At 35.4% G+C, this 12,761-nt stretch overlaps 1 protein-coding gene across 2 annotated transcripts in view; it reads left to right on the top strand.

Annotated features, from left to right (window-relative positions):
* LOC124165596 (DNA topoisomerase 1) overlaps window positions 1-12,761 on the top strand; it is a 30,742-nt gene that overhangs the window by 358 nt on the left and 17,623 nt on the right. For both annotated transcript variants that reach the window (XM_046543056.1, XM_046543055.1), the window contains exons 2-7: window positions 59-110; window positions 988-1,187; window positions 4,985-5,178; window positions 5,431-5,663; window positions 5,963-6,024; window positions 10,282-10,494. In XM_046543056.1, the coding sequence (XP_046399012.1) occupies window positions 59-110; window positions 988-1,187; window positions 4,985-5,178; window positions 5,431-5,663; window positions 5,963-6,024; window positions 10,282-10,494 (954 nt within the window). The remainder of the gene's footprint in view (window positions 1-58; window positions 111-987; window positions 1,188-4,984; window positions 5,179-5,430; window positions 5,664-5,962; window positions 6,025-10,281; window positions 10,495-12,761) is intronic.

Genomic DNA, 12,761 nt, shown 5'->3' with positions numbered 1-12,761 from the left:
TCAGCATTAAATTTTTCTAACATTGTGCATTATTTCATTCTAAATCTTGCTCATGTAGGACTTGAAGCCGAAGGAGAATGCAAGTTCGGGGGGATTGCACTCTACAAGCGGTAAGCACGTATTTTCCCAACTGCCATTTCCTCCGGTCTCCGTACTAATCGGTCAAAGTTTTGAAGTGCATTATAATTTTATAATAATATTGCCTGGCTTTCGGTTTTCTTTCATTGTTTCTATTTCCTTCTCCTGAATCGTGAGCAATTTAAATATAAACCTGGGCCGAGAAATATTTGCCTTTAATATACCACTAACTCCTCAATCCGCCGTGCTTCCCATTAATGGATTAAATGATAGTGACATAGCGCTACTTAATTTCATATTGTTTTGTGAAGCGTAACTTCTCTCTTCGCTTTAGCTTAATTTTTACCTATTACAATGCTTTGTAACCTAAGATTAATCAGTATCACAGGTTTCATTTAGTGATTTTGATACAATGGAAAGCTGTCGGTAGATAATTACTTCACATCAGATCATTGACCTGGTCCATTATACCTCCCAGTTTATGTTGAACTCTATCGGCTCAAGCTATCTTTAAGGAAAGTGCTCTAGATTTTTCTGCCATATGATACCTGATGTTACTCTCTGCGTTGGTATTGGCACGTTTATCCTCCAAGGTCTTGAAGGACTTTCTCTGGGAGCCCCTATTGTAGTGGTTTTATATGCTGTGTAACGACTTCATTGACCTAGTTGAATTTTGAATGAAAAACAAATGAATGCTCTCTAGGCATAACCTGAGGAAAATTTATGCCGGTTTAAATGGCCGTCTCTGAGGTTTCTTAATAGTTGTCCCCTCGGTAGTCTGCAGTTTCATAATAAATAACTTGACTAAGAAAAATACCGACATTTATCTTTGTCGGTTGTGACGACCCAATCCCAACTCCCAAGATTTACATTTTGAAATTCCATAACTGGTGATTTTTCGGTTTTCAGAAAGTCATGCTGTGATGAATGGCTATTCTAATGGCTACAGTGAGAAGCATGCCAAAAAAGAGCACAAGTCTGAGCACAGGGATAAGCATAGAGAGAAGGACAAGCATCGTGATAAGCACAAAGGGGATACCAAAGAAAGCAGTAGTAAAGACAAGGAGAAGTATAAAGAAAAACACAGCTCTAGCAGCAGTAGTAGTAAGGTACATGGTCCTAGGTTAATTTTATATGAGGTATTTTTCTTTATTTTAGCCTTTTTTATTTTTTCTAAAAGGTTCATGAAGTCTGTCAGTGTATGTTCAAATGATCAATATAAGTCTACAATCAAATCAGCGGTGGAAATTCTGTCATTGGAATTAAATCTTCCTTCAAAGAATCATCCATTTGGTGTCACCATGACATTTTTGTTCTGTGTTAATAATCATGCTTTGTCTGAGTGCCAATAACTACTAGTGTTTGTAATACATCATTTCCATGTAGATGGAGGAGAGTATGGTTAAATTGAAAATGTGTGTATGGCCAGTATTCAGTTCCTAAATCTATATATGTCTGCCAAGTTATTGTTTAATTAGTAATTCAAGTTATGCATCAGGTCTACAGTGTGAAATTATTGCTGTATTTCTAGCTTTTATCTTATTGGAATTCTCTGGTCAAATATATTCCAGTTCATATTCTTTGCTCTAAGTGGCATTTTAATTATGCTTTTAAAATGTAATGCAGTGTTTCTCTTCCATATGGAGGAATTAGTAACGAAAAGTATAGTAACCTTGTGTTTTCAATGGTCATGCTTAGAGTATTAGTAACATATGGATGCGGAAATTGCGTGGCCCATTCCTCACATTTGGATCTGAGACTGACTTGGAGGCAAGGGTGGAATATCTACCATTTATATATTTATAGGGTAAGAGGATGTGGAACACTCCTCCGTTAATGATTTTTATTGGTTCCTGAGGATAAGCTTTACTAGGTATGAGACAAGTCATTGTGCATATTTACAGATACCACTTTTTGGAATACTATGATGAACATAACTGCGTGCAATATTCAATAGTTAAGTTTTACTCAGTAAAGATTCAAGACAATAAAATGTGTTTAAAATTTTTCATTTGAGAAGCAATACGATATGCCTCTGATGCCTTGCAATGCTTCTGATTGCTGTGTTCTATCCCATACAGTGAAGCAATAAGGCCTGAATAAGTAAATTAATATTCTGGGTTTCTAAAATGCTCAAGCAAATGAAACATGTTCAGCATATCTAAGCATTTGGAAACTACTGCTGTTGCCAAATTATGAGTTGGTTTGACTTCCTTCCGTTTTAACGGTAGTTATTTTCATAATATAAGGTAGGATATTTCTTAGAAAAATTTTTATCCCATGAAAGTACATATTCATGACTGCCACTGCATGCCAGCAATATGGTAAGTTGAAGGACTAACCTCATGGAATTCCCAGTGGAAGATGTGCAGCTCCTGATGATTGAGCTCCAATGAGAAGAGCTTCATATTTATAACACCATTAAGGAGATGATCTATTTGTATAGTATTTGTTAAATGTAGGTTTTTATTTCCACCATGCTGAGAATATAATGCAACTGAAAATTAGGAATCCTGCTGCAACTGTATGTCAGAAAGCGAAAGCATTACATTTTGTCAGCTAGCTATGATCTACATTGTGTGTAAAATAAATATTAATTTTTTACTGTAGTAGTCTTCTCCCTAAAAAGTACCAAGCAATTTAGTTGACTAAAGTAAGTAATTTCAAAGGGGCTCTTAGCCTGCTGTTAAATTGCCAGTGCCATTTCTTACCCCATTTCTGCAATGGCTTAAAGTCAATAGCTGCAGTGGCAATTTTTGGCCCATAGCATTTAAAGATAAAATTATTTTCTATGTAATTTCTACTTTGCCCCTACAAGGATAAAATATTTAATAATTAAAATATTCAATTCCGAATTTTTGTCAACTTGCTGCAAGCTTTAATGAAACCTACGAGATTAAGGCATAATGAATTTCAATTGATTATATTGACTTTAAAGCTGCCTCTTTAAGTTTACAATTATCTTTGGAGCCGCAATTAAGATGTATTTATCTATTGCAGGCAGTTTACATTTAAGATTTGTTCCTAAACTAGTCTTCCCTTCATTTTTTGTCATATTTCCCTTCTGTTGTTACTTGTTTTGAGTGATGGAAGTGATTTGGTTGTGAAATGCTTCTCATTTCATTGTTTATTTCTTCATTAATATTTACGCAGTGTTTAAGATTAGATTCTTCCTTGCCGATGTAGTCATCTATAACCCTAGTTGACAACTTGGATACATCTGACAAGTATAGTATTATCTAAACTTCCAGCGCTAAAATATTCCAAAGTGGATGAAATTTCAAAGTAAAAATACTTTTTCCTTAGTTCTTTGATAATCAACCCAAAGAGTAAGAATGCAAGTGATTACAAAGACTTGCATTATTGTAAAGGATTAATTTAAATGAAATTTAATAATTTTGGGATAACTTCATGCTTGCTCTTTTCATGTTAATCAATTTAAGTTTTCAGACTTTAATATAGTTTATTTATTTGTTCATTATCTCTAAGTAGTGAATAACAACATTCACAGGCACAATTAGAGGGGAAGTTGCTGGTTTCATCCAATTAGGAAGGAAAGTCTAGTTTTTATCACTCCTTCAGTTGTGTAATATACCTCAAGAGCTCACTCTCAATTAAAATTTCACTGGAAATGTCAATATATTTTTGACATTTAAGAGTTTCTGGAAATAGGTGGGCTCTCCCCAAAATTAAAATGGATGTAATGGTAGCTACGTTAACTGTTGCCTTTCTTCTGTCAGTAATTGGAGTTTTCCATTTAAATCCCTATAGCCTCAATTTAATGAGTTCTGTAATTCTCTTTTGCCTTTTAAATTTCCAATTTTTAGCCTCTTTTTTTTTTTTTAACTGTGACAAAAAATGAGAGCTAATCTCTTCATCCTTTTCTCTCCCTTTGAACTGATTCTTCAGAACTCATGCAATAGTGGTACTTTCTCATTTTGTGATCCCATTGTGGTCAAAATTTTACTTAAGCTTGAGAATACTTCTTTCAGAACACCCTTGTTTATTTCCCCCGTCTAAGGGACAGAAAGCTGTCGGTCCTGCTCAGATAATACATCAATTGCTACTGCTTTTTACAAATGATCCTCCTTGACCGGAAAGCTCCATTTATGCATACAATTGTAAATATTATACGAGAGTAAGTTGCTCATTCATGCACCTTATTTAACATTGCCAATCATGGATGGTGTGTCTTAAGGCCTGTTTACACTATACATTAACACGTACGAGTTAATGTACGTTTGCGTGAATGATTTTTGTGGACCGGAACGGAACATGTATGAATGCATGAACCAAATTAGAACAGGTTCTATTTTCTGTGCATGCATTCGCACAATTTGGGTGGTTACACGGTGCATTTTGGCGTTCATTCTCGCGTTCATACATTTAGTCATTAACCCGCACGTGTTAATGTACTGTGTACACAGGCCTTGAAAGTTTTCTATCAGGCTTATACCATGAGGCTAAATATTGATGTAACAATACGTGAACCTGCATGCTAAGATGTTAGCTTTTGCAATTAGCATACATGAAATAAAGTTACAATTTGATGATTATTTGGATGAAAATTGGACTTGGTGAGACTTTGGAAGATTGTTGAATGTTTCATTATTCCATATCTTTATTGGTGGGAGTTAGAATAGCCTTTTTGCCTGGAAACCTACCAAATGTCATCAGTAGATGAAATATATTAGCTTGGGAATGATTTTGTTTATCACCATTCATCATTTTGTGGTACTTAGTATGATGTAAGCATGAATATCCCCCCTATTGTAATGTAGCCTATTGGTTAAGAAGTTGATTTTCTGCTTAAGTCTTAAATGAAAACAGCCTAACATATATGTTTTGTGCCTATTTTACAAGTTAATTTTCAAAGGTATGGCTTCAATTTCATTTGGCCTTTCAGGACAAGGAAAGAGAAAAAGAAAAACACAGCAGTAGCAGTAAGGATAAGGAGAAAGACAGGGAAAAGAAGCACAGAGATGACAAGGAAAAGAAGTCATCCTCTTCATCCCATGACAAAGATAAAGAGCACAGAAGCAGTAGCTCTGGTGGGGGTTCATCCAGCAAGGATAAGGAACATAAGAGCTCCAGCTCAAGGTTACTATGTACTATTTTTATTCACTTCTGTGTGTAAATCATAGATAATCATTTTAAACATTTGAAGTCAAGTACATGTCTTCTAAGTGTTCAAAGTAAGTCAAGTTGTAATACTAATTCAGGTTATAAGTAAGGGAAGGGAAAGTAAATAAATCCCTGCACTTAAATTTTGTAATAGTGGCTGCTTAATTGTAATCAAGTTAAAAAATGTTTTTGTTTGACCTATTATTTATTTATTTTTTTAATCTCCAGCAAGGACAAAGAGAAGTCTCATAGTTCTAGCAGCAGTAGTAAAGAGAAAAGTGATAAGGAAAGAAGTGATAAGGAAAAGAGTGATAAAGAAAAGCATAGAGAGAAGGACAAGCATAGTTCCTCTAAGGAAAAGCATAGTTCTTCATCATCTTCAAAGGATAAGGAGAGACATAAAGATCCAGATCGAAAACATTCAAGCGGAGATAAGCACAGGGACAAGGATAAGGAAAAGAGTAAGTTACATTTGATCCTCAACTTATCTTTTCGTTGCACACAAATGGGATAGTTCTAATTTTCATAATGTCATGGATTCAATTCCAAGTGACCTTAATTTCCTTATTGCTAAGGTTGGGGGTGCTTTCATATTGCAAATATGTCTTCCAAAATCTCAATGAATTTTTAGCTATGCTGCTATGAAATTCTTCATCCATGGAACTGGTGAAAAGAATCGCTAAGCCCTATATTTTGTTAATATTTTCCTTTCATGATGTAAAGGTCTATTTCAGCATGATTAATTTTTCTTTTATTCCAGGCAAGGAAAAGAACAGAGATGATAAGAACTATCAGAGGGAGAAGGAAAAAGAAAAAAAGAAGGTAAACATACTAAGATTTCTCAATATAATAGATATTCTTTTTTGATAAATTCATTATTTTATTTTATTGTAATAGTTTGTGTCATGGTAAAGTCTTCATTTTTGAAAAAATATTCTCTAGCTCCTAGGCTTGGTTGCTTAATATGTTTTGTGCTCATGTTGTATTGCTGGATAAATTTCTTATCAGATGAATAAAAATAGTGCCTAACGTGTTAATGGATGTTTTAAAATGTTTTCTCGTTCATTAAATTCATTTTTCATTTTGCATCATATACCTTTAACCTATACTCCAAGAACTATTTTACCATTAATTAAACGAGGTCAAGATAAGAAGGAAAAAAATTATTTGAATTTTCTGCATTCCATGTTGAGCAAGATTAATTTTATAGTAATTTTTTTTTGTGGTAGAAATTTTTTCCACTAGCTCAAAATAATAATTTTCAGGGGCTGCAAAAAGAATCATTAATTTTCTATCTACAGAGGTTCAATTTTTATCCAAGAATAGATGTACTACTACTTTTTTGTTATTGATAGTTCAACAAATTCAGCTGTAGTTATGTTGATGTTAATGCATACATTACAAAAGGGTGCCTTGTATAAAATCTCATGGCATGGTTTGTTTTCATCTTATTGATTTTTCACTTCATTTCATAACCATCTCCTGTTGGAGTTCATGCTATGATAACATTTTTCACGAATTAAGCTTAAGTATTTGAACATGAAATAATCATAAGTACAACTATCTAATTTTGGAAAAATTAGGCATTTCCATCATGTCCTAAATAATTTTCCACTATTGTAATACCTCCATAAGATGTAGAATCATATCAATTTTAATAGGTTATAATTTATCACTGAAAAGTACAGGTGGTCCCCGACTTTCGCACACAATGCGTTCCCGAAAACTTGTACGAAAGTCGAACCATTGACTTCCATACTAATTAGGGGGTTACATTCCAAAAGAGCGGAATATACGTACTTAAACCTTTTTTTTTTTCACCGATTTTATTTCAATTCACCAAATTTTTATAATATGCTTATAAAACTCCTCAAATCATCTGATTTCTTTCGAAAACAAGCAGAAAATGTAAATTAAAGTTAAAAAAAAACAAGTTGGCTCCGTTGGCTATCGAGTGAAACTTCCTCTTGGCGTTTAAGTTGACATTCCACTTATTACATCCACTATTAATAAAAAGACATATCAAGAAGCATAACTAAATGTAATTGTTGAACCCGCACTCTGGATACCTTTTAATTTTTGCACCAAAATTCAACATTCGGCAGGTGACATTCGTGATCGCATATTATTCAAAAAAGACAAAAGACAAACAGAATTTGGGTGATATTTCGTGCAATATTGTTGCTGAAGGTGTACATGAATTAAACAGCACTAAAAAAAAAAAACAATTAGAAAGATCTTACTAGTTTTATTGAAAGCTATTTGTTGATGTCTTGTCAACTTTTTTGAAAAATCTCTTCAATGAAGGCTTTCTTCTTCTCTTGATGAAGGAGCCTATAGCAGGCAGTCTCTCTCTCAAATAAATCACCTAGATTAGAGTCAACTACCAAAAATTCCTTTCATTGTATACGCTCGTATTGTTCGCATATGCTGCCATTTGAAACAATTGAATGGTGGGATGCACAGTAAGCATCGCAGGAATTTAAAAAAATTACAGACCAACGTCCGAAAGTCTGAATTTAGCGTATGGAAGTCAAGTAAAAGGTGTCAATTTTGAATGTACGGAAGTCAAGGACCGCCTGTAGTATAAACTAGGTGTGCACCATTTGAAACAATTGAATGTTGGGATGCGCAGTAAACATCGCAGGAATTAAAAAAAATTACAGACCAACGTCCGAAATTCCATACTTAGCGTACGGAAGTCAAGTAAAAGGTGTCAATTTTGAATGTACGAAAGTGTGAATTGTACGAAAGTCGAGTGTACGAAAGTTGATGACCGCCTGTAATATAAACTAGGTGTGATATGCACACTTGATAGAGATGTGAAATTACGTGGGAATCGAATTGGTCCTGACTGAGGGATTGTTAATTTTGCATGTATTTTAATCTCAGTTACTGTGTTTGATAGCATCATGGAACAATAGCTGAAGATATTTGTTGGTGGTGATGGCTTCTAACTGATATTCCATAAAATTTTATGGTATACCTCAAAATCTTGTCCTGAAAACCTTGTTTGAAATTTGTCCTGGGGTAAAATGGCTTCCCATTACAGCTGGTAGCATACCTGACTGACAATGGTGATCTGGGTTTGAATTCTGGCTATGCCCCATCATTTTTAATGATTAATTTTACTTTAGGTGTATTTATATTCTGTGGGTTCTTTTATTGAGCTCCCCTAACAAAATGGCACCCACTTTGCTTGTATAGATTAGAGATGCCAAAAGTATTCCAGTGTGCTGTCTATTTCTTGAAATGGGCGCCATTGAGGATCCATTGTGGAATTTCCTGCGGACGGGATTTATTTGCCTACGACTTTGCAGATGACCTTTAACGGTTGACTTTGATTACATCCCTCATTCTTAGTGAAGGAAATTTATATTAGGGGCACAATTTATTTCCTTTTACAGTAGACTCTCGTTAATACGAACAACGTTGTTACGAAGTTCTCGTTATTACGAAGCAAATCGTTGGTCCCGTCGAAAAGGCCTATCCAAGCCATTGGAAAAGAAACGTTATTACGAATTTTTCGTTTTTACTAAATTACGAATCTAAGTCCCGGTCCCGGCGGTTACAATATGAACTTTATTACGAAGTTAGACGCACAAATCACGGCATTTAGGTGGATATTCAATGCACTTAAGTTTTAATAATCGCGCCACGTTAAAGTTATTCTCGTGCACTGTGCCTAAGAGCGTCAATTATGGTTCTTTATTCAGTTTACGCGTTACATCATATAACAGCCTTCATTACTGTGAAGTCGTGGTGACCCACTCATAACCGTTAGTAAATTGGATGTACAGTCAATCCTCTTCCTATGCACATTCGATGTACGAATTTTCAGAGATACGAGCATTCAAAACTTTCAAATTTCAAATTTGGCGCCTTTGGATTTGGCCGATACTACGCGGTTTGGCGCTGTGAAACTCTCACTGTAATCACCATCTGAATAAGGTATCATTGAATCTGGTGTGAATTTAGGAACTGTTCAGCGTTTCGCCCGTTCTTCGTTACCGCGGGGAGACATTTTTTCGGCTCCGGATGCATCGCAGGCCCCGATGGATCAGGTCGCCACAATCGTGAGTTAGCGCATACGTGTAATGCAGTGTTGCATCCCGCAGGATAACCGTACTCCTTGATAACTTACATGCAGTCCGGCTGGCGAGGGGTGTCCGATTACGGCACAATAGGAGGGGTGGATAATCCTGCGTCAGCACGGATTAAAGCCAATCGCTGTCCCCCAAACGCACCTCACACCCTCGTCTAGTCATACAACGTTGTCAAATGCACATTCGAGCACCGAAATAAGCCTGACCAACCAAAATAAGCCCATTCTTTGAAACAATAGAACAAGTAATTATCCCTCTAGGTCCTTCACGCTCGTCGTCCCTTCCGGGTATTTTCTTCATGGAACACTTAGCGAGCGTTTCCCTTTCTTACCTGGCTCCCATACCCCCTACCCAGCCCATTGTCTGTTACTGGACAACTCTCGGTGGCCGGACTGTAATTTTATCAACCTTGGAACAAGGTCTTGGGACGCATCTGGTTTGAACATCGGAGTTAATGTGTTCGGGAAGATATCAACCATCGATTGCGTCATGGCGCAGTCTTCTGTTGAAAAACTGAAACGAATTTTCTTGTTTTTATATATTTCCGCGTAATTTAATAGCGTTTATAATACACTATTTCTTTCGACGATTCTTAAAAGAAACGTTCTTACGAACTTCGTTATTACGAACCTCCAATTTTTCGGCCCCGTGAACTTCGTAATAACGAGAGTCTACTGTATCAATTTAGAGTATGATTGTAAAATGCCATGAAGTAGTAATGGTCCATGGGAGATGCAAATAATAATATGCCAGAAAATGATTGCATTTCACTCTCGTTATTGATTTTACTAAAAATTTGAGTTTAGTGTGATTGGATTAAAGTGAATTATTTTGCTGATATTAAGATTTTCAATCTCCTCATAGGCCACTTTTTTAAGGTCCCGTGGACATGTCTTAAAGAAAGATTTTATTGAAAGTGATAAGTACTTATTTTGCTCAATTCTTATTATCTCACATTAACATGATTTTATAGGATCCAGTGGATGGCCCAGTAAAGGTGAAAGAAGAAGTGAAACCTTCAGTGATTCCTAAAGAGGAGACACCTGAAAGAAAGGGCACTATTGAGATGAAGCAAGATCCTATGGATACTAGTTGGATAAAGGAAGAACCTCTAACAGCCCCATCTTCATTTGAAACTACAATTAAAGTAAAGGAAGAAGTTGAGAGTGAAGATGAAATTCCATTGGTAAGATTTGGCCAGTTGGTCTACGACTTTAATTTAGCATTCATTCAATTTCTTCTTTTGGTTGTAAACTCAACTTAGATTTTTGTTTTAGCGGTGGACAATGAAACATGCCCACAGCCTATGCTGGTGTGGGAAGATATATAACTGAATTGGAAGTTTTTAAATCATTAAAATTGTTAAAATTTGATGAAGCACAGTCCTTTCATATTGGATTTTGCCTGGCCTTACTAATATTTACACTGTCGTCAATTCAGGTTTGGGTTTTATTGGTTATGATATTCTGGCTATTATGTCTTCAAGGGTATTCACTTTGTCTTTTAAAAATGAGGGAAATACTCAAAATGTCCTGGGAACCCTTATTATTTATATAAATGGGTATGTTTTACCGTAATTATCCAAGGTTCTCCTGGATAAGTTGTTTGGAAAATTGTGGTCTGAGTTGTTCATTGATTTTTGAGATCATCATTCTTCTTGTTTTATTTTTCCTACATTCTTGGTCATCATCTCTTATGTCTCAAAAATTCGTCTGCTCCAAATTCAAATTGGTTGTCTTTTATTTTTGCCGTGGTCAATTTGCAGGTCATCTTTTAATGCTTCAGTGAAGCAAAACCTAAGTCACCATTCTGTCATTTTAAATAATACTGTGATATTTTATTTTTATATCATTGGTACTGATTGAATACCGTTGAAGTCACGAAGGTGGCAGATATAATTGTGTTACTTAGAAGTGCGACTTCTTTTAATTTACAAGCAAAAAGCAATGTGTAAGCAAAATGTTCCATAAACTCATATCAATACCCAATTCCATAATGTTGAATTCCATGTCCGTTTAAGTAGATTTTTGAATTGACATGAAGATTTGAACAAGATTCTACTCCAAAGAGTATAACCACCTATCCCCACTAACCTCCATAAAATCAGGTAGAATTTGGGATTCCACTATCAAAAAATAGGGTAGAGCTGGAATGGTCTGTTCCATATGAGAGTTTTCCCATTGTCCTCTCTTATAGAATCAGGAAAGCATATGTTTACCTTATTGGGATTATTTTTTATAGAAATGGAATTATTCTGTTATTCTATTAATCTTCCAACTACCCTTTTAAATTAAGAATTGAGAGGAGTGCTCGGCAATAAAGTGCCGAAAATCTTTTGATTAACACTAAAAAATATGGATATAAAATGGCGAAGAAATCCCTGCTATGTTATACACTCCTTGTTGCAATATGTACAATGTTTATTTTGGCAGTAATCTAGATGAGACCAACGGAGGGAAGGGAAATGGCACAATATCTTTCAATCCATTTATAACATCAGTATTTCGCCCTTCCATATTTTTCAACGTGCACCTGTCGCTACTTTCATCACTTTCTCAACTACTAACATAAACTTATTGGTTGTTATCAAATCTGTTATTATTCTCTTATAAGAGGTAATCCCACTTCGAGTATGTTACTGGAAATGATAACTGATTTTGAATTTAAGCTCTTAAATTCAATAATAATTGTTGCAGCCAATCTTAAGGGTGTGGAGAACGCAAGTTATTTGGAAAAACTACTTGGCATCAACTTCATAAACAATCTTCGACTAGTCTGCATGACTCATATGGTGAGAGGCCCTTCTGGCTGCAGGCTTCTAAGTGGGGGTTGCCTGCCTAATGACCAATGCGAGAAGGTAATGTAGGGTAGCCTTTCACTCTGGGGTTTCATTAGAAGGGATGAAAAGTGTTTTATGAACCTCTTGGGATTGGGATATTCAATATAAAAACCACTGCAAGGCTCCCATGCTTGTAGCAATTGGCTATTTTCCTAGTGGATCTTCAAAAAAAAAGATGAACTTCTGATCGGAAAAAAAGGTAGGTCTAGGTATCCCAAGAAGACAGAAAGGTTCTGTGACAGCAATGAAACCACTTAGATAGCCATATATGCACCAATGCAACTATAAGAAATAGAAATTTTGAAAAACACAGACAAGCCTTCTGTTGTATAGATCATTCCATTATTAAGATTTCCATATTATTGATTTTGTGCTGTATATCCCATAAAATTCTTCTTGCTCATTTCATCCCCCATTATCACCACTCATTATTTTTACAACTATTTGGAAAGAGAAATGGTATGAATTTTGTTACAGTTTCTGAAGTCTTAGCCTTTAATAGTCCGATACATTGCCATAACTTACAGTTGGGACATACTTGGAGCATCCAAGAAATTGGAGTAATAACAGCACATCAATGCACAGTTCAGTATGTGAGTGTCTTATGCTGGGGC

Source organism: Ischnura elegans, chromosome 9, assembly GCF_921293095.1.
Source record: "Ischnura elegans chromosome 9, ioIscEleg1.1, whole genome shotgun sequence".
Classification (NCBI taxonomy): domain Eukaryota; kingdom Metazoa; phylum Arthropoda; class Insecta; order Odonata; family Coenagrionidae; genus Ischnura; species Ischnura elegans.
Note: the sequence above shows the minus strand (reverse complement) of the source record. Positions and strands in the feature narration are given on the sequence as shown.